Source organism: Phyllopteryx taeniolatus, chromosome 1 (assembly GCF_024500385.1).
Source record: "Phyllopteryx taeniolatus isolate TA_2022b chromosome 1, UOR_Ptae_1.2, whole genome shotgun sequence".
NCBI lineage: Eukaryota > Metazoa > Chordata > Actinopteri > Syngnathiformes > Syngnathidae > Phyllopteryx > Phyllopteryx taeniolatus.
The window spans coordinates 15,449,599-15,470,911 of record NC_084502.1 but is presented as its reverse complement, the minus strand read 5'-3'; the positions used below and the strand labels follow the sequence as shown (position 1 = coordinate 15,470,911).

Genomic DNA, 21,313 nt, shown 5'->3' with positions numbered 1-21,313 from the left:
TACATAGAGGACTTGGAATTACAACACATTGGAAATTGCTATGTTTGTGACTCAGGTGTTTCGGGTACCACAGAAACGTTACTTCATCCGAGGGTATGCGATGCATGTATGTATAACCAGCCTTTAAAAAGCGGTAGGCAAAAATATGAACTGTTTTAATTCCTACACCGTTTAGCTGATTTGGATGTAAATACCCTCAAATTAAAGCTGAAAGTCTGCACTTAAAGCAGACCCTGTTTGCTTATTTCAAATCCTCTTTGGTGGTGTTTAGAGCCAAAGAGATGAGAATTTTGTCCATGTTACAATATTTATGGGCCTTACTGGAAGCATATATCAATGCTGCTAGTAACATAAATATGAAGTTTATATATATATATATGAACTTTATGCGTGAGTTGAACTCAATCTGGTATGATTATCATTAGTAGACTTTTGTTGAGTCAAGGCAACGACCAAACAAAAATATAAAAATAATGAATACTGAAATAATGATCTTGTCTCAATTTCATCAAAAATATACTTACTCAGTGTGAGATCTGAGCTTCTGTAGTTAAGCACAAAGGAGAAATACATGCAGGGAGCCATGAGTTACTGTTGTATGAATTGCAACAGGTGTTAACACTGGTTTATTGTACCTTTTGCTATCCAAAGGAAGAGCATTTAGTTGTTCTGCCTGTCAATATACGCCGCTGGCATATATAGAACAGCAAATATATATTTCTGATTAAGAAAAAAATATTTACATATTTTTATTACAACAATAATGATGTTTTGAAGATACTTTTAACTTAACTGTAGAAGACTATTGATTTTCCTAAGAGTCAACTGTAGAAGACAATTGATTTTCCTCAGAGTCAACATTAACTGAGATACCAGCCGACCTGTGGATTTTGTGAACAGTTTCACCCCTAATCCTCATGTATATAATAGTTAATTGCTGCACATAACATGACAATCTGTACATGTGGATATAGGTGGAGAATGAGTTGGTGGATCTGATTGATGAGCTGCTTGAGAGAGACGGTGGTACTGTCAATAGTGCAATCATAGGTAAGCTTTAATTTGAGCTCTGCATTTATTTGTGAATGAAAAATTATCAAAATGGAAATAATTCCTGACACATGTTTTCTCTTCAGTCGGGCAAAGTGCTGAAGATGAATCACAAGATGTGCTGATGGAAGAGGCCCCCTCCAATATTAGCCAGGCATCCACTCTTCAGGCAAACCGAGAAGGTCAGTATAGAAAGATGCAAAATGTTTTTTTTTGTTTTTTTTAAATAAACAATTCTTCATCTTCTATGATTAGACTCAATGAATATCCTGGAACCAGAGGATGAAGAGCACACACAAGAGGAAGACTCAAGTGGCAGCAATGATGATGAAGACAGCCAGGATGAAGAGGAGGAAGAGGAAGAGGAGGAGGAGGAGGACCCGGTTTGGATAAATGCGTGGTTTATAAGAGAGTCACTCAAATAGTGTCGCTCATTAAAACTCATTACTGCCTTTCATTCTCAAGGATGATGAGGAAGGAGATGAGGATGATGACGATGAAGGTTCAGAAATGGAGTTGGACGAGGATTTCCCTGACATCAATGCTGCCCCTCACATCCGCTTTGAAAGGTTTGACAGGGATGACGACCTCATCATAGAGTTTGACAACATGTTCTCCAACAACGGTAAGCAGACTGATCTCTTTTGAATTTCTTCACACTTGCTGCCTGTATGAGATCTCTTTTCACTTTTACACTTACTGCTTGTATGTCAGCCATGATTAGTTGCTAACATGACAAAACAGAAATGCTGTTAATCTTTTGAATATATTGTAGAGCTGTTCCCTAATGCCTACCTCTGTTTTCTGTTCTTCCATCAGCTGATATCCCCCCATCCCCAGGCAACATCCCTAGCTCCCACCCACTGATGGTTCGTCACGCTGACCACGGTTCCCTCACCCTAGGTGTAGCGGGCACAAGCAGCCGTCTGGCACAAGGCATGGGTCGCAGCCAGCGGACTCTTAGGCAGCTCACTGCCAACAGTGGGCACACCATCCATGTCCACTACCCTGGAAACCGCCAGCCCAACCCCCCACTCATCCTGCAGAGGTAAGAGCATATCTATTGATCTTTCTGTTTTCGCAAAGAACAGTCGCATTCTCGTTTGGTGGCTGTGATTTTAAACATCTCCACCACTTCACCACATATAGGTTGTTGGGCCCCAGTGCTGCAGCAGACATTTTACAACTGTCCAGCTCTCTGCCGCTGCAATCTCGTGGTCGAGCTCGCCTTTTGGTGGGAAATGAGGATGTTCACATTATTGCTCGTTCCGATGATGAATTCGATGACTTTTTCCATGAGCAGAACAGCACAGGGGGTCAAGCAGGTGAGATTTACTCAAGCTTGTATTGTTAGTGTAATGGTCTTTTGGTTTAGAATTTGCTGTAATTCTTTACATGTTGGGTTTCTGTTTCTATAGGCACCCTCTCAAGCATTCCTACTGCCTTAACTAGATGGACAGATGAGTGTAAAGTACTGGATGCTGAAAGTATGCACGACTGTGTAGCAGGTAGATATTAACACTTTAACAAAGTGGTGCACCTAGATGATCAGAATGCAGCACCGTTCTGTTACCAACAGTCCAGAGTTTGGGAAGGAGAGCAGACCAGCAAAAGATGGCCATAGTGTTTAAAAAGTGGTATAGATCAGGAACATATGTTGTTGTTGTTTTTTTTGGGGGGGGGGGGGGGGTAATTTTGGAAGTTAGAATACTGTGTTAAGACTGGGGAATTAATCGATTAATTCAGGTTTGTTGCTCAGGAAGATTTTTTTCTTAATCTTTTTACTTTATTAGTGGCTTACACCTTTTTTTTTTTGCGTGTGTGATTGGACGATTCATACACACACTATTTAGTTTAATAAAAAAAAAATAAAAAAAGCACCATTCGAAGACATGGTCTGTTCATAGACACAATATGAAGTAAACAGGTCAGAGTTCATTTTATTTTAATTATTTAGTTCGATCATAATTCATTGTGAACAACTCTCATCCATCCATTTTCTTTACCGCTTATCCTCACTAGGGCCGCGGGCTGCTGGAGCCTTTCCCAGCTATCTTCGGGCGGGAGGTGCAGTACAACCTGAACCGGTCGCCAGCCAATCGCAGGGCACATAGAAACAAACAACCATTCGCACTCACATTCACACCTACGGGCAATTTAGAGTCTTCAATCAACCTACCACGAATGTTTTGGGGATGTGGGAGGAAACCGGAGTGCCCGGAGAAAATCCACCCAGCCATGGGGAGAACATGCAAACTCCACACAGGCGATGGCGGGATTTAAACCCCGGTCCCCAGAACTGTGAGGCAGATGTGCTAAGCAGTCGTGCCGGCCTTGTGAACAATTTATTATAATAATTTAGTTGGGATTAGATTGATAATTTAGTTAAAAGACATTAGTTAATTCTTACTAAGAAACAGAAATGAGCATCGTCATCACATTATTTTCCCTCTGACCATAAGAGCCTGGTGGAAAGCAGTCACAGTGTCACTAATGCTGAACATTTACAAAGGCACAGTTCTCATTTACGTTAGAAAAGCAGTTTTTATCGACGTGGTCAAACTTTTGACCCTAGGTATGTGGTTCCAACCTACAAATATTTTATAAAACAGTACGTAAGAAAAGACTGGCGGCACGGTGGTCGACTGGTTAGAGCATCTGACTCACAGTTCTGAGGACCGGGGTTCAATCCCCGGCCCGCCTGTGTGGAGTTTGTATGTTCTCCCCGTGCCTGCGTGGGTTTTCTCCGGGCACTCCGGTTTCCTCCCACATCCCAAAAAAACATGCATGGTAGGTTAATTGAAGACTCTAAATTGCCCGTAGTTGTGAATGTGAGTGCGACTGGTTGTTTGTGTGCCCTGCGATTGGCTGGCAACCAGTTCAGGGTGTACCCTGCCTCCTGCCCGATGATGGCTGGGATAGGCTCCAGCACTCCCGCGACCCTTATGAGTATAAGTGGCTCAGAGAATGGATGGATGGATGGAGAAAAGACTGCGAGAGATCTGAAGCCATGCATACTAGCCAAGGCATGCAGTTTAACAGCTCATTTTAATGTTACATTGTTGAAAATGTATCAAGGCCTGTGTTTATGTATGTTATGACGAAAGTTTTTTTTTTTTTCTAAAAGAAAGCACTTTTTTTCACAGTATTGGGAAAATGTATTATTTCTGTGGAAGTTGATGCACGTTAAGGCCGGGAAAATAAATGTTACAAAGCTTGTTTGGTATCGAGAGATAAAGCAAATCCCAAAAGGGGGAAACCCAAAAAGCAAAACAAGTTTAGAATTTCATTTGCTTATTTTGATAGGTGAAAGGGGGAGTCAATAAAAAGGAATCACCTTTTTGTTTAAAAAAAATCTTTTTATTTTAAGGCCATAACGTCCAACCGTACTATGAAGTACACTCTTACTTTGGTGGTTGAGTTAGCATCAATAACGCATTTTATATGTTCTGCAATTAATATAGTATGTGTACAAGAACTCATTTCACCTTATAAGTCATAGCAACAGCTAAGACAAAGTGCAATCTGTTTTGTGCTTTTCAGTCGTGAAGGTTCCAATCCTGCAGCATCTGGAAGGTTTGCGAGATGAGGAGTTAGAAGAGCGTAGGGAGAAGCGTAGGCGGCAGCTGGCTGAGGAGGAGGAGTCCAAGCAAAATGAGCGGAGGGCCTCTGGAGCAGAGCAGACCAGAGAACAGAGCCTGCAGGTTTGCACATTTTAATTGATTGTTTACCTTATTATACACACTGGGAGATGACTTGAGAACTTCAATGACAAACATGTTTTATCTTTGTTGTCTTTCATATCTGTAGGGTTCTGGATTGGGGACAATTAATGGTGCCGAAAACACTGCAGGTACTGATCAGTTGGAAAGGTTTTACTGTTGTCTTTTGATTTAAATGGGCAGAAATCACGAGGCATCAAGAGTCAACAGTGCCTGCTCTGGGATGAGGTAGTAGTTTGTATAGTTTTAGGATCACACCAGATCTGGGAGATAACTATACAGCCTACTGTCTTTCTTATGGCAACGCCACAGCGTCTTAGGCATATTATCATCAAAAAGCAAACATTTGCTATAAAAATGCATGTATTACATTATTTTGAAACCGGTTGTGCTGTGGTGAGGTAGTAAGTTGTGTTGTTGTTGGGGATTGTACACCCCGTTCAGGAGATAACTATACAACTTACTGCCTTCCTCAGTAGAATCATTTGACAACATGTATATTTTCCTTTTTTGTTTTTTTTGTCCTGCAATCTCTTGTCTGAAATTTAATGTGAAACCGTGTGGCCCATCTGCAAACAAAAAATTATGGCTGCTGTGTTTTTACGTGCCTGTGACAAGTCTTATTCATCCAGGTCATTTCATTCTCATTTACATTGAATCGATTGCAACTGGACTGTTCTGGTGGAAGACGTTTCACTTCTCATCCGAGTAGGCTTCTTCAGTTCATGCAACAAGGCTTAGTTAGGACAGCGCTATCATAATTAGGAGAAACGACCTCAAAGACAACCAGAACAATCCAGTTGCGATTGATTCAAGTGCCCTGAGGAGTGTTTTTACCATTTCTTAACTATTTCAATGGTCATTAACAAGTTAGCTTCATAAGTCAAATCAAAGAGTTAAGGTAAAACCAAATTATCTGGTCTCGTCCATAAACAATTCCAGTGCACCTGCAGCAACATGCACAGAGACTTACTTTCATAATGAGAGCTGTCACTTAATATTTCGGTTAACTGCGTTACTTGAGATATTTAAAAATATTAGGAACTGCTGTGTGCTGCACTATGACTTTACTACTGTTAAAAACTACAACTCCAATAATAAAAATATACTATGTCAATAAAAACTGAACATTACCTTTTGGACACCATTACCTTTTGGACACCATTACATTACATTACATGAGTGCAAAAAAAAAAAAAAAAAAAAGCAAAACAGCTTAGTGCTGCGAGAGATGAAAAGGGCAAATATTTACATTGATTGCGTTGTAAAATTGTAAATCGTAAGATATGTACTTTCGCATGAGACAATACTGTACATACAAATGCACCACAATTACATTGGTAGGTTTCTGGTCTGTTCTGCATGGGTGCAGTATTTAACTGATCTTTAAAGCTTACTGTAGTATTTTTAATGTCCTTGTAATAGGTTTAAGTACTTCAAAGGCTTTGTGACAGAATGTAGCCGTTGTCAGGTTTTTTTGTGTGCCAATCTTCACCCTGTCAAGAATGTATATCTTTTTCAGAGCATGAGCCCTGTCATTGTGGTCATGTGTTCTATTGTGCATGTTTTGTCACATCTTTAAGCTGATTTTCCTCACTGTTGGAATGTTTTTGGGGACTATACATTGCTGTTTACAATGGTTTTATGGGTTTTTAAATATTTCAAAATATGTATTTAATCACCGAATTAAGTAATGCATCTTGTTAATAATTCATCCCTTCTTTTACATGTTCCCATACCATTGTCTGTTTTTAGAGGGTGAGCAGTCTCAAGGAGGTGCAGTGTCTTGTCTGGAGCCACCCAGGGTGTCAGAAGGTTTCCTCACTGCTCCACCTTCTGGAGAGGTTACTCCCACTACCCCAGCTCCACATGAACAGGTCATAGATACCTCGGAACTTACAATTGATCAACAAGTCCACCAACCAATGGCTGGCCTGCTATTGGCTGAGTCACATGCCAGCTCACTGGCAGCTCTGGCAGGGGCGCGCCTTCCACCCTTGTCTGCTGCTGACAGGCCTAACAGTGAAGCAGAAGCATCTCAGATGGAAATGTCCCCAGCACCCACAATCGGTGAGAGAAGCAGTGGAGCAGAAAGTGGTGGTGGTGGTGGAGGAGGAGCGTTGGATGAAGTCAGGGAAGGTAGACTAACTCTCTTAATGCAGATTGTCCATGAGTAAGGATGCCTGCGTAATTTATACTGTTATCAGTGCTTAGTATCGGCACAATTTTCAGAATAGCTTGAAAATGATTTCCATAATAACTCAAACGCTGTAGTGACAATCTCTTACCCCTTGCAAACACTTTTTCCTCCCAGCCTCTAGCCCAGATATTGCAGAGACCTCAGAACCTACAGTAGGTGGTGTGTCACGACTGGAGGGGTCACCAATGGATACAAGCAGCCCTGCCTCTGCCACACAAGAAGAAGCTGTTTCCAACCCTACTCAGACTGCCCTTGTGTCTCAGGATCTGTCTGGCAGTGGGGAGAGTGTGTTGACTGACAGGCAGACCGACGCAGATACTGGGTGAGTTCTTTTTTGTTTATGAATGTGCTATCAATATGTTGATTTTAAATGGAAAAATCTATGTGTTCTTAAGAAATTATCTTCATTTGATTAGCTCCACTTCAGTCTCATCTGCTGGTGAAGCAATCATCAGGAGTGACAGTGCTGACAGCCAATCCCAGGCTATCCAAGAAGAGCCTCTCCCATCCACAAGCAATGAAGAAGAAGACCCACTTGCAGGTAAAGATGATTGTTTTGTTTTTTGGGGGTTTTTTTTGTTCTGTTTTTTGAACGCATACGCAAACTTTGATACCACCAGAATGACGTCATGGTCGTGATATCTCAAAAGTTGTTTTTTGTCTTTGCAGGAATCAGTCTTCCCGAGGGTGTGGATCCATCTTTCCTGGCAGCTCTTCCTGAGGACATTCGTAGAGAAGTGCTTCAAAATCAGTTGGGAATTAGACCACCATCCCGCTCAGCTGCTGCCACCAGCCTGCCCTCTTCTACTGCGCCTGTACTCACAGGACCGGGGGTTACAGAGGTCAGCCCTGAGTTCCTGGCTGCATTGCCACCTGCCATTCAGGAGGAGGTGAGAAATAATAGGATTGCTGAATGTAAAAGGATATGAAATGAGACACAATGTGATTTGATAGAGCAAAATGTTCAACTGAGTTTGCCATTGATTATTTCAGGTCCTTGCCCAGCAACGAGCCGAGCAGCAACGCAGGGAGGTTTCCCAACAGCCTACACAGGGAGATACTCCTCTGGACCCAGTTACCTTCATTCAGACGCTACCCTCGGAGCTCCGACGTAGTGTACTGGAAGACATGGAGGACAGTGTGTTGGCCGTCATGCCACCTGACATTGCTGCTGAAGCAGCAGCATTGCGCCGAGAGCAAGAAGCACGACAAAGGCAACTGATGCACGAGAGGCTCTTTGGTCATAGTTCAACATCAGCTCTGTCGGCCATCCTACGCTCGCCAGCCTTCACCAGTCGGTTAGGGAGCAATCGTGGCGTTCAGTACACCCGACTTGCTGTGCAGAGAGGAAGCACATTTCAGATGGGGGGTGGCTCTAACCATAGGTAAGAGAGACAAATTCATATACTTTTAAACTTTTTGTTAATGGAAAATTTTAGGTGTTGGAAAGTTTATTTTATTTTATTTTTTTCCCTCAGACCATCCAGTTCCAGTGTGGATTCTTTGTTGCGCCTGCGCGGTCGGTTGTTGTTGGACCATGAGGCCTTGTCCTGTCTGCTGGTTTTGCTATTTGTGGATGAACCGAAGCTTAACACCAGCCGTCTACACCGTGTGCTCAGGAATCTTTGCTACCACTCTCAGACTCGTGGGTGGGTCATTCGCAGCCTTTTGTCCATCCTCCAACGCAGCAGTGAGAGTGAGGTGTGTGTGGAGTCCTCGCGTCTTGAAGATTCTCGTGGGAAAAGGAGCTCCCAGGGAGGCTGTGGGGGAAAAGGTTCAGCTCCCTCCTCTCTCTCCTCTTCCTCCTCTTCCTCACTAGAGCTTCTAAACAGAGTGGAGTCACGCAGTTCCAGCCAACTATCTTGGCTCTCTGTGTCTATGGATGCGGCCTTGGGCTGCCGGACTAACATCTTCCAGATCCAACGAGTATCTGGTAGGAAGCATGCTGACCGGCACTCAGCTGCAGGTTCTGCAGCATCTGGAGCCCTGGGAGGTGGTGTGTCTGGAGCTGCTGCAGGGGTCACATGCGCTGGAGGTGGAGGCTCCACTGTACACATCCACCCGCAAGCTGCCCCTGTGGTCTGTCGACATGTGTTAGACACACTCATCCAGCTAGCGAAGGTGAGTCACAGATATTTATTGAAATCTGTTTTTGTACCTTCTTTTTTTTTCTTTTCCTGTATTGTTTGTGTGAGTCAAGGCATGCTTACTGAATTACTTTTTTCTGTCACAACAGGTGTTCCCCAGCCATTTCACCCAGCAGCGTTGTAAGGACCTGTCTGTGTCATCCTCTGACCTTGAGGCCCGTCTTTGTTCAAGCTCCTCAGGCGTGGGTGGTATGGGTGGAGGATCAAGGTCAAGTTCACAGGCGCTAAACAACCCAAACTCCAATGCTTCCGGCACACAGAACGCTTTTGGGTCCTCGACCGCCACTCCCCAGTCTCTAGGAATCTCCACTGATTTTTGGGACCTCCTTGTAAAGCTGGACAACATGAATGTCAGTCGCAAAGGAAAAGCCTCAATGAAGACCATGCCTTTAGGGGCCAATGCAGAGACTGAGGGACTTCAATTAAGCCTGGAGACTTCCCCGCTTGGCCAGTTAATGAACATGTTGTCCCATCCCGTAATCAGGCGAAGCTCCTTGCTTACTGAGAAGCTGCTGCGTCTGCTCTCTCTCATATCCATTGCCCTGCCTGACAACAAGGCCACAGAGGTGCCTGCTGGCCATGCTACTCCACAGGCGGCCAACCCCAGCTCAGGATCCACAGCCCCTGTCACTACACAGGGTGCAGCAGCATCAAACATCCAGCCCACTGCTGTGGGCACAGTGGCCTCTGGGGGATCTGGAACCCAGAGCACCTCCTCAGGGGCAAGTCTATTAATGTTTGCAGCTTCCACACCATTACCAACATCCACTGGAGCAGTCTTCACAGGTAGAGCAGTGAAATCCTGTGAAAATTTGTCAGCTATACAGCTCTCTCTCTAAAAAGAAATGGTTATAAATAGTGTATTTAATTCTGCCAAAGCAGCAAAAATGAAGAGCTCTTCGATGAGCACAGACAGCGACAACAAGATTGCTTCTGCAGGACTTACAGAGAAACAGCTTCAGCTTTCAGTGGAGGTACGAGAGAAGGCTGTGTGAAGGTTTCGTTAAAGTTAGTCTTTAAGCAACTTGTAGATCAATGTCATCAGTTGTGTGTTACCTATTTTTACAAAGTTTACACCCTGCACTCCTGTCTTTTTAAGGTGTTGACTTCTCATTCGTGTTCAGAGGAGGGTCTGGAGGATGCAGCCAATATTTTACTTCAGTTATCCAGAGGAGATTGTTCCACCAGAGACACTGTGCTAAGACTGCTGCTCAGTGGAGCAAGACATCTTGGTTATACCCTGTGCAAACAGATTGGTCAGTGCTCTGCAGATACACACTCATATTTTTAGCAAAGCCTCATAAGCTTTCCTTACACATTTCAAATCCCTACTCTCTCAGGTACACTACTGGCTGAACTTCGAGAGTACAACTTGGAGCAGCAGAGACGAGCACACGCAGAGTCTCATTCCCCCGATGCACCTCCTGATGATTCCTCAATCTCTGCCAGACTGAAGGGGAAAATGACCAGCAGGTAAGCCAGTGACAACTTAGGTACCCAGTGATTGGTGACAATACAGTTTTACAAAATATTGCTGATTGTGACATGTAAATAACACTCAGTTGTCACTCAGTTGTCTTCAAGTGGCGTCGTTTGTTGCATCTACAATTTCCTTTACCTTAAATGTGTTTGTTGTTCGGGGCACAGGTTTGACGGAGCAGAAAGTGTCGTAATTGTGGCTGCACAGAAGCGAACGCTTGGCGGACGAGAACTACAACTACCCTGTATGAGTTCACTAACCTCCAAGACGTCTACGCAGAAATTTTTCTTGCGAGTGTTGCAGGTTATTATCCAGCTACGTGAGGACACGCGCCGTGCCAACAAGAAAGCCAAACAGACTGGGCGAATAGGTGAGAGAATTATACACTGTAGAAACCATTATGCATATAAAGGTATGCAATGATAAACCCCCCCTCTTGCTCAATGGCCAGGGTCGACCAGCCTGGGCTCAGCCAGCAGCATTCAGGCTGCCGTCCGTCAACTTGAGGCAGAGGCTGACGCCATCATCCAGATGGTGAGAGAGGGTCAGCGGGCACGCCGGCTCACACAGGCGCCACCGCTCGCTGCCGCCGTCACCGCCGGATCGTCAGTCGCAGCGTCTCATGCCCCTGCTGGTGCTGCTCCCCCTGCTGGCACAGCTGCTGCTGCCACGGTTAGCATGGGCCGCATTGACAGCAGACACATTTGAACAGTATATCTTTATAAACACATTTATTGTGATGTCATAGATTTGATAAAAATTCTGGCAGCCACTGACATGCTTTGAGCCAATTGACTTTGCCATGATATGTATTTGCTTTTTTGTCATAAGCTGACCAATTTACTTGGATGCAGCTGCCTGCTATGAGAGGGAGGGGGGGATTATTTTAGATACGTCATGATAACAACTTGTTTTCTGAAGAATTGTTTTATGACTCTGTTCAGAAACAGATGTCAGTGATCCACCATATATGCTATCAATGTCTCAGCATGATTGTTTGTGAAAGCTGAATGTGCCTGCTCCAAACTATTTAACCCCCTGATCTTCATCATCATCATCATCATCTGTGGTGGGTGGCTGATGTTGGTTTGTGCTTTATCCATACCTGCGCAAGGCCCAGTGCCTTTGTCATTGGATCGGGAATGTCTTATTGCATGGCAATATATATCAGTCAAGATAAATAGCTAAAATGTAATTCTAATAATTTTTCTTGTTTCCCATCCTGTCGTTCTGGCCCTCACTGATTGGGTCTCTACAGTCTGAAATGCAATCAGTGTCAGAGGCCCAGGCAGCTCACCGAGATGACTCGCCAATGGATGTCGACCAACCATCAATGGAGCTGGACTCTTCAACACTGGGTGAGTCATTCACACCCTTATAATGTTTGAATCCTCAGAGGACATTTGTTTAATTTCTGATATGTTTATGGGCAGAGAATTAGTTCTTAAAATTGTTTATAAATTGACAATAAAGCTCGATAAAATAATCAGGATTTGCCAACGTTTCTATTGATTTGTGTTGTTTTGAAGCAGCTGTTTCACCTGCTTTACAGGGACTAATTTATTGCTATTTTCTCAAGCAGTATTTGTTTATCTCCACAATAACAAATATGTTACACTTAAATCAAAACCGAAACAATTAACAATTTGTAACCTTAAAAGTACAGATTGCCTCAATGAGTCATCAGATGTGTTAGTAAAGTTGTTTCTGCCTGGCTTAATGGTGTGCAGTGAATGCAGTAGCTAAATTATTGGGTAATACTTTCCGTCAGATGAAGTAGGAAATGGCCAGGCTGAAAGTGAAGAGAAACTCCCAGACCTCCCTCTGCTCAGCGAACAGCTCCTGCTGGATGAGCTGTGGGATATGCTCGGGGAATGCTTGAAAGAGCTGGAAGAGTCCCATGACCAGCATGCTGTATTGGGTAAGTGGTATCTTCATTAGAAAGGCTGTCTGTGGTTCCTTGAGAAGTCTAAATGGCCTCTCTCCAGAATTACACATGACACTTTATTTTGTAAAATATAAAAACATACACTAAAAAGTATTTGTGCACCTGCCTTGACTCACATATGATTTTAAGTGATATCCCATGTGGTTTAATGTGATGTTTGTCTACGATGATGTTTGTTCTTTTCCCCGGCAAAGTTGAGATGGTGAAATTTTCAGATCCGTAGCACCTTTGGAAGTATATTTAGTGAGAAAAATGGTGACATGTTAAATACTTTGTTCAACTGCCGTGTGTGTAGTATTGCCAAAAATATTAGCTCATCCATCCCAATAATCGGAATCAGGTATTCCAATTACTTCCATTGCCACAGGTGTATAAAATCAAGCACCTAGGCATGCAGACTGTTTTTACAAATATTTGTGAAAGAATGGCTCTCAGGAGCTCAGTAAATTCTCATGTGGGACGGTGATACGATTCCAGTTGTGAAATTTCCTCGCTCTTAAATACTCCACAGTTGACTGTGAGCTGTATTGTAAAAATGTGGAAGTGTTTGGGAAAGACAGCAACTCAGCCGCGAAGTGGTAGGCCACGTAAACTGGCCGAGCAACTGCATCCAAGCCGTTACCATATTTCACGAAGTGCAATTGCAAAGCGTCGGATGCACTGGTGTAAAGCAGGCCACCACTGGACTCTAGAGCAGTGGCGACGTCTCTCTGGAGTGACGAATTAGACGTCTCTATCTGGCAATCTGTTGGACGAGTCTGGGTTTGGCGGTTGCCAGTAGTGCGGTACTTGAGTGACATTGTGTAAAGTTTGGTGGTGTGGGGTTGCTCTTCAGAAACTGGACTTGGCCCCTTAGTTCCAGTGAAAGGAACTCCGAATACTTCAGCATACAAAGAGATTTTGAACTCCATGCTCCCAACAATGTGTGAACAATTTGGAGATGGCCCCTTCCTCTTCCAACATGACCAGTCCACAAGGCAAGGTCCATAAAGACATGGATGAGTCTGCTGTGGATGAACTTGACTCGCCTGCACAAAGTCCTGACCTCAACCCGATAGAACACTTTTAGGATGAATTAGAGTGAAGACTGAGAGCCAGGCCTTCTCATCCAACATCAGTGTGTGATCTCACAAATGCGCTTCTGGAAGAATGGTCAAAAATACCCATAAAATTAAACCTTGTGGACAACCTTCCCAGATGAGTTGAAGCTGTCATAGCTGCAAAGGGTGGGCCAACGTCATATTGAACCCTATGGATTAGGAATGGGATGTCCAAATGTGAGTCAAGGCAGGTGAGCGAATACTTGTGGCAATATAGTGTGTGTGTTGTGTGTGCGTGCGTGTGCGCATGGTGAGAAAATGGTTAGCACATCCGCCTCACAGTTCTGAGGACCCGGGTTCAAATCCGGCCTCGCCTGTGTGGAGTTTGCATGTTCTCCCCGTGCCTGCATGGGTACTCCGGTTTCCTCCCACATCCCATAAACGCAGAGTAGGTTGATTGAAGACTCTAAATTGTCCGTAGGTATGTATGTGAGAGCGAATGGTTGTTTGTTTATATTTGGCCTGCGATTGGCTGGCGACCAGTTCAGGGTGTACCCCGCCTCCCGCCCGCAGTTAGCTGGGATAGGCTCCAGCATACCCGCGACCCGAGTGAGGATAAGGGGTACGGAAAATGGATGGATGAATATAGTTAGAGCTGGGAGTAAGTCATATGTGCAAGTCCCAAGTAAGTCTCAAGTCATAACCTCCAAGTCACTTTTGGGGAAAAAAATCAAGTCAAGTCGAGTAGTCACTAAATTTCAAGCAAGTCGAGTCATTATTTGGTTTAAGCAAGTCGTAAGTGAAATCATACAATCTTGCTCCAGTCGCAACATATATTGGAGTGCTAATAAATTTTTTTTTTTACAATTTTCTTTCCCCATAAATCTTAACTTAAAAAAAGGTATTCACACCCTATAAAAGTTAAATGAACAAAAACTGCTTTAATTTATTGCACTGAATTGTTTTGTTGTATTTTAAGATTAATGTAACCAAACTTTATTTCTGAACAATCTATGCTGTGTACTTTGTGATGACAGCCTTGTAACTCCTACGGTTCTTAACAGAACACAATGAAGCAAAAGACGACTGTTTTCTGTTGGTGAAATATAATTAGATGTTTACCTAATGTGCTGATGGAGAATGAAAGAAATTCAGAATTAAGGGAATAATACATGACAAAGATTTTGCCATCCTTAAAAAAAAAAAAAAGTAAAAAATGTCTTCAGTATACAACGAAAACAAAGGAATTGCCCTTCCAATACTTTTTGGAGGGGACTGTAACTTTCAGTTGTGCTCATAGCACAACTAGCAGAATTTGTAAATTACTGCCAATGCTTGGTAAAATGACTGACTCTGGTGACCATCTGATTTTTTTGTTTTTGTTTTTTGTTTCATGATGTGCTCTTCTGAAATACCTTAGTTTAATTGAAATCCCAATAAAAAGTTTTTTTTTTTTTCCTAATTTTCTTTCAAGAATGGTTCAGAACCAATGGCTCCCCAGAACATAAACATGTACCTGTTCAACATTTTAGGCCAAGCACATGAGTTGAGTTGAATGTCTTCACATACTTTAAAGTGAGCGCCGATTGAAATGACCAATACATTTAATTAACTATTGACCGCTACAACTGAAATACAGTGGTATATATTTAGAATTTACTCCTATAAGTTAAAAAAAACCAAATTATTATTTATTTTTTTAGACCATAATTTTATACACTATCGCCGCCATGTTTTAGCGAAAGACAGGAGGTGCTGGCCACGTGCCTTGATCAGCCCACTTTAGCAGTAGCTACAAATACACCACTGAATATGACCAACTCGAGTTTCTTCACACCCATCATCTTCATCCTCATTTCTTGTCTTCCTCATTTCCCTGATCACACTGGCTCGAACTGAAGTGCCTGAACAGCATTCATCGCTGCCAGGGGCTGCTACTGTGGCTACTGCTAAAAACTCCGGGCGTCGGCCACATCCCCATTTGACGTCACTACCCAAAATGCACTGCGACGGAAAAAACCAATGGCGGCCTATGTTGAAATTATGATTTGTAAAAATATATAAATCTGCAAATGATTATCGAAAGTTGTATCTTATGTTACTCAAATTGAAACCAAGACCAAACGTCATTGAAAACGGAGTTCACTTTAAGTTCATCTTCACTTGATTTTGCCTCAGTAGGTGCTGCTGTTTTGCTTAACAATGGATTTCAAATTGGGTCCGGTATTAACTCTGTAAAGTCCACAATACCATCTATGAAATGAAGTACTTGATTATTTTTTTCCTGAGGGGAAATGGGATAACGGGATAAAGTCTTACATTTGCCGGCTACCGTTGTTTTGTAAATTCATTACAGTTTGTTTTTATTATATCTATTGTGATCACTCCGTATCTCTCAGTTCTCCAGCCTGCTGTGGAGGCATTCTTCCTTGTGCACGCTACCGAGCGAGAGAGCAAACCCCCTGTTCGGGACACTCGGGAGAGCCAGCTTTCTCACATCAAGGATGAGCCTCCGCCACTGTCCCCAGCACCGCTTACACCAGCTACACCGTCATCCCTAGACCCGTTTTTTTCCCGGGAACCGTCCTCCATGCACATCTCTTCAAACCTGCCACCAGACACCCAGAAGTTCCTCCGATTTGCCGGTGAGCCAGATTTCTCATGGATCTTTAGCTAAACCAATTTTTCAATGCGATTATTATTATTTTTTGTAATGTGGATACTCTTGGGGGCTATTTATAGTTAAGCAATGAACTAGGGCCACCTTTATCCAGAGACTTACCCGTTTCTCTGAGTAGGTATCATCAGTAAATTAATCAAAAGGTCTATTAGATGTAAAGGGGAGAGAAAAGATTTTGCACATTGTGTGTAACATGAGTTTAATTTCTGCTTGTATGTAGAAACGCACCGCACAGTGCTCAACCAGATTCTGCGTCAGTCCACAACTCATTTGGCTGATGGACCCTTTGCAGTCTTGGTTGATTACATACGCATCCTGGACTTTGATGTAAAGAGGAAGTAAGGGAAATTCGTTTCTTTTTTTCTTTTTTCTTTTTTTTTATACCTGTGCTCAGTTAGTGGCTTTCTGAGTGTCTGACCTGTTGTTTATCATGCAGGTATTTCCGCCAGGAGCTGGAACGCCTTGACGAAGGCCTAAGGAAAGAGGACATGGCCGTGCATGTGAGAAGAGATCACGTGTTTGAGGACTCCTACAGAGAATTACATCGCAAGAGCCCAGAGGACATGAAGAACAGACTGTGCGCTTCCACTTCCATTGCCAACATTTCTTTGAGTCTCATCCACCCAGATGCACCTGAACGTTCCGCCCCCTTTCTTTTGCCAGGTACATTGTCTTTGAAGGAGAGGAGGGCCAGGATGCCGGCGGCCTGCTGAGGGAATGGTACATGATCATCTCCCGTGAGATGTTCAACCCAATGTACGCCCTGTTCCGCACGTCGCCTGGAGATAGGGTTACCTACACCATCAATCCCTCATCCCACTGCAACCCCAACCACCTGAGCTACTTCAAGTTTGTGGGCCGGGTGGTGGCCAAGGCGGTCTATGATAACCGGTTATTGGAGTGCTACTTCACTCGCAGCTTTTACAAGCACATTCTGGGCAAGAGTGTCAGGTAATGGTGACGGGAAGCATATTCCGACAAAATCCAAATAGCTAATAAATGTATTGGTATATTTCTCGTTTCTGTTCCAGGTACACTGACATGGAGAGTGAGGACTACCCCTTCTTCCAGGGTTTGGTATACTTGTTGGAGAACGATGTGTCCACCTTGGGCTATGAGCTCACATTCAGCACAGAGGTTGGTGTCATGTCTCTTCATTGTTATAATTATTTTCAAGTGGAAAATGAATTCTCATGCTCAAGATTGGGTCTCAGGCACTTGAACAAGAGTGTCCCCGAGGAGTCATTTTCTGTGTGGCAATGTGATAATGGGTGCCGTGGTTGAATTGCAAAAGTAAAGGTGAAACACCGCGAGGCAAGTGAATTTAAACATCATCCCCCTCTTTGGGTAGGTCCAAGAGTTCGGTGTATGTGAAGTTAGAGACCTCAAGCCAAATGGTGCAAACATACTGGTCACAGAAGAAAACAAAAAAGAATACGTGCACCTGGTTTGCCAGATGAAGATGACAGGTAGGATTGTGGTTTTATACATTTTTATATTAGTTCCAAAGAAAATGCTATGAAATAAGCCTAGTTCTAATTGTACTACAATTCAAAGAAAAACTACCTTTAGATGGTAAGAGTTTCTGTATTCAGGGTGATCCATAGTCTGAAATGAGATTTTCTGATATGAAGGCCTTAATTATCATTCAAAAGACGACTAAGTCTTTCAACAATATTGCCATTTTCTGTGGAAGTCTTTGTGCATTTAATACAGGTTAATAATTGGCAAAAGAAAATTCTCAACCACTTCTACACAATTTTAATTGTTAATTTTCGGTCAACAAACATTTGTTGAACTAACATTTTCACTGAGCACTTATATTGTGAAAAATAAGTCAGTGTCTTAGTGTTGCGATATAAATTATGAAATTCACAGTAAATACTGCAGTCACTTCAATAAAGTTTTACGAAATAGTTTATGGTGTGGATCCCATGTCGCCCACTCCTTTTGGTCACAGTGCATGAGAAGTCTTAAAAGTGATGGTTAAGAGGTAAACAGGCGTGAATGATGTGGCGCAGGGGCGATCCGCAAGCAGCTGGCCGCTTTCCTTGAGGGCTTTTATGAGATCATCCCCAAGAGGTTGATCTCCATCTTCACCGAGCAGGAGCTGGAGCTGCTCATCTCTGGCCTGCCGACGATTGATATTGATGACCTCAAGGCCAACACGGAGTACCACAAATACCAGTCCAGTTCCATCCAGGTACTTGAAATGAATGCAGGCTGTGCCTTTAGATGTCATTATGACATAAGTCACCTGCCAATTTGTTTGCGTTTTAACCCAAGATACAGTGGTTCTGGAGGGCCTTGCGTTCCTTCGATCAAGCGGACCGAGCCAAGTTCTTACAGTTTGTCACCGGGACGTCCAAAGTGCCCCTCCAGGGTTTCGCTGCTCTGGAAGGCATGAACGGCATCCAGAAGTTCCAAATCCACCGCGACGATCGCTCCACTGACCGTCTGCCGTCTGCTCATACTTGGTAAACAAACCTGTTACAAATGAAGACCCATGACGTTGTTTTCTCAAATTAGAGAGTGAAAATGAATGTGTGTTGTTTGATCGTAGTTTCAACCAGCTGGACCTCCCTGCATACGAGAGCTACGAGAAGTTGAGACACATGCTGCTGCTGGCCATCCAGGAGTGCTCTGAGGGATTCGGCCTGGCTTAATCAATGACTCTTTCAAACAAACACACACACACACACACACACACACACACCTAAATTAGATCTGACTACTATTCATAGTTACATTTTTGACCTCACACAGACATACACCCTGCTTAGATATTACTGGATTACCTGTTGAATGGCTCAGACTTAATGGTTTCTAGTCCATACAGAACCAATCGAACCAGCGAGTCGGTTGGTCTGACTAACATTAAATACCACACGGAGAGTCTCTCAAACACACACACACACACGCACATGCTTGTGTGTCCCTCCCCAATTTAAATGGAAAGGGCAAATGCAGAGGCTAAAACATGGACTAATATAAGAGACATTTTCTTCATCTAGTTTTGTTTTTTTCTCTGTACAAAAGGTTTGGGAGTTTATTGTTTCAACTTTTGTTTTTGTTTCTCTGGCTCTGTAAAAAGAAAAAAGAATGTGTGAACAAGATGGTTATAAAACCTTTGGGGAAACGTTGGTGGTTTGGTGTTGCAAATTTTTGACCTCACAAGCCTTGACACGTTTTCTTGTGAGGCTGTATGAACAACTTGAGAAATTCACAAAAATGCACTTTTCAGAAAGATTTTGTGGCATTTTTAGGGAAGGATGGTACATTTGAAGCAGAAACCTGAAGGAGATTAAAAAACATTCATCATAAATTCTAGAGTATTTTTGACTATTCAATTACTGACTCAGCCTTGAGCCTTTGAATCCGATTGGAATAACCACATGAATAAATGCATAAAATTGCATCTATTGTCTTTTTAAGTCTTTCAGCCTACTGATTGATAAAATCCTGGAAGATCACAGCAGATTCTGTTAGTTACAGTAAATGTACTTTGCAATCTTTTCATTCATTCATTCATTGTCAGGCTTGTTAAAAAGACTTCTGTGATGTGACATTTTTCTCGCTTGGTTGCGCTTTTAACTCAAGCATTGACCAGGGGAACTAAATATTTAGATGTGTAACTGGAATTACAACTAGTCAAACTCCACTTTTAAATGCTAAGGCTTGCCATTCTACCAACTACCCTTGTCCGTGCACGGCAAGGAAACTCGTGAATTAATAGTGGCTAGATGTCGTGGGGTGGTGGAAGACTGGTTGGCTCTTCTGCCTCACAGTTCTGTGGACTGGGGTTCAAATCCGGCCTTACCTGTGTGGAGTGTGCATTTTCTCCCTGTGGTTGTGCGGGGTTTTCTCCCACAGCCCAAAAACGTGCATGGACTGAAGACTCATCGTTGCCCTTAGGTGGGAATGTGAGTGCAGATGGTTGGTTGTCTGTCTGTGTGTGGCCTGCGATTGGCTGGTGACCAGTTCAGGGTGTACCTCAGCACGGTCGCGACCCGAGTGAGGATAAGCAGTACGGAGAATGAATGGATGTTCCGAAGTGTGCTGCCGCCATCTAGTGGAAAGCATCTGTAGAGCACTTGTATTTAAAAATTTCGCCTTGCTGGAAAAACAAGTCAAGGCACTTATATCTCAAGGTGCCACCGTACTGTACAATGCATCCATCACAGTACTTTTTTTTTTTTTATTCGCGGTTTTATATATTATATTTTCCCCCTCAAATTTCTGTGTGCAACACCCATCAATTTTCTGTACTGCTTATCCTCAATAGGGTCGCGGGCGTGCTGAAGCCTCCCAGCTATCTTCGTGTGAGAGGCGGGGTACACCCTGAACTGGTTGCCAGTCACACCTAAGGACAATTAATTTTCAATCAACCTATCATTTTTTTGGGGGGGAGGGGTGGGGGGGGGGGCTGAGTACCCGGAGAAAACTCACACAGGCACGGGGAGAACATGCAAACTCCACACAGGCGGGGTCAAAGCTGTGAGGCAGACTGTGCCAACCAGTCACCCACCATACCGCCTTTTTTATTTTTATTTGCAAATTTTTACGAATCGGTTGCATACGTATTTACAGCCTATGCACATTACATTTTCCACGTTTGGCAAAAGTTACAGCAAGTTTTTACTTTTGTTTTTAATATGATGCCGCAGGGTGGCACGGTGTAAAAATGGTTAGCACATCTGCCTCACAGTTCTGACGACCCAGGCTCAAATCCGGCCCCACCTGCGTGGGCTTTCTCCTGCATCCCCAAAACATACGTTAGGTTAATTGAAGACTCTTAAGTTGCTCATAAGTGCAAATGTGCGCGAATGGTTGTCTATCAGAGCCCTGCGATTGGCTTGCGACCAGTTCAGGGTGTACCCCGCCTCTCGCCCAAAGATAGCTGGGATATGGTCCAGCACGCCCGTGACACTAATGAAGATAAACAGTACAGAAGATGGATGATGCCACATTCTTGGCTCAAGATCAGTCAGGTTGGATGGGGAGAATTGGTGCACTGCCATTTTCGGCTCGCACAGGTTCGAGCTT

General features: G+C 43.4%; 1 protein-coding gene across 12 annotated transcripts in view; it reads left to right on the top strand.

Annotated features, from left to right (window-relative positions):
* Window positions 1-19,592, top strand: part of huwe1 (HECT, UBA and WWE domain containing E3 ubiquitin protein ligase 1) — a 64,851-nt gene extending 45,259 nt beyond the window's left edge. For 8 of the 12 annotated variants that reach the window (XM_061774959.1, XM_061774979.1, XM_061774898.1 and 5 more), the window contains 32 exons: window positions 975-1,050; window positions 1,137-1,232; window positions 1,306-1,433; window positions 1,516-1,675; window positions 1,870-2,098; window positions 2,200-2,375; window positions 2,469-2,558; window positions 4,594-4,754; window positions 4,861-4,903; window positions 6,528-6,911; window positions 7,087-7,294; window positions 7,389-7,513; window positions 7,642-7,862; window positions 7,966-8,357; window positions 8,451-9,093; window positions 9,209-9,905; window positions 9,999-10,093; window positions 10,219-10,375; window positions 10,460-10,592; window positions 10,755-10,969; window positions 11,051-11,271; window positions 11,858-11,957; window positions 12,371-12,520; window positions 15,987-16,232; window positions 16,488-16,605; window positions 16,704-16,844; window positions 16,931-17,218; window positions 17,299-17,404; window positions 17,619-17,736; window positions 18,289-18,470; window positions 18,554-18,744; window positions 18,831-19,592. In XM_061774959.1, the coding sequence (XP_061630943.1) occupies window positions 975-1,050; window positions 1,137-1,232; window positions 1,306-1,433; window positions 1,516-1,675; window positions 1,870-2,098; window positions 2,200-2,375; window positions 2,469-2,558; window positions 4,594-4,754; window positions 4,861-4,903; window positions 6,528-6,911; window positions 7,087-7,294; window positions 7,389-7,513; window positions 7,642-7,862; window positions 7,966-8,357; window positions 8,451-9,093; window positions 9,209-9,905; window positions 9,999-10,093; window positions 10,219-10,375; window positions 10,460-10,592; window positions 10,755-10,969; window positions 11,051-11,271; window positions 11,858-11,957; window positions 12,371-12,520; window positions 15,987-16,232; window positions 16,488-16,605; window positions 16,704-16,844; window positions 16,931-17,218; window positions 17,299-17,404; window positions 17,619-17,736; window positions 18,289-18,470; window positions 18,554-18,744; window positions 18,831-18,933 (6,393 nt within the window). In that variant the 3' untranslated portion in view covers window positions 18,934-19,592. The remainder of the gene's footprint in view (window positions 1-974; window positions 1,051-1,136; window positions 1,233-1,305; window positions 1,434-1,515; window positions 1,676-1,869; window positions 2,099-2,199; window positions 2,376-2,468; window positions 2,559-4,593; window positions 4,755-4,860; window positions 4,904-6,527; window positions 6,912-7,086; window positions 7,295-7,388; window positions 7,514-7,641; window positions 7,863-7,965; window positions 8,358-8,450; window positions 9,094-9,208; window positions 9,906-9,998; window positions 10,094-10,218; window positions 10,376-10,459; window positions 10,593-10,754; window positions 10,970-11,050; window positions 11,272-11,857; window positions 11,958-12,370; window positions 12,521-15,986; window positions 16,233-16,487; window positions 16,606-16,703; window positions 16,845-16,930; window positions 17,219-17,298; window positions 17,405-17,618; window positions 17,737-18,288; window positions 18,471-18,553; window positions 18,745-18,830) is intronic. The other 4 variants (XM_061774969.1, XM_061774999.1, XM_061774988.1 and 1 more) reach the window with 3 other exon arrangements.
* Window positions 19,593-21,313: the final 1,721 nt, after the last annotated feature.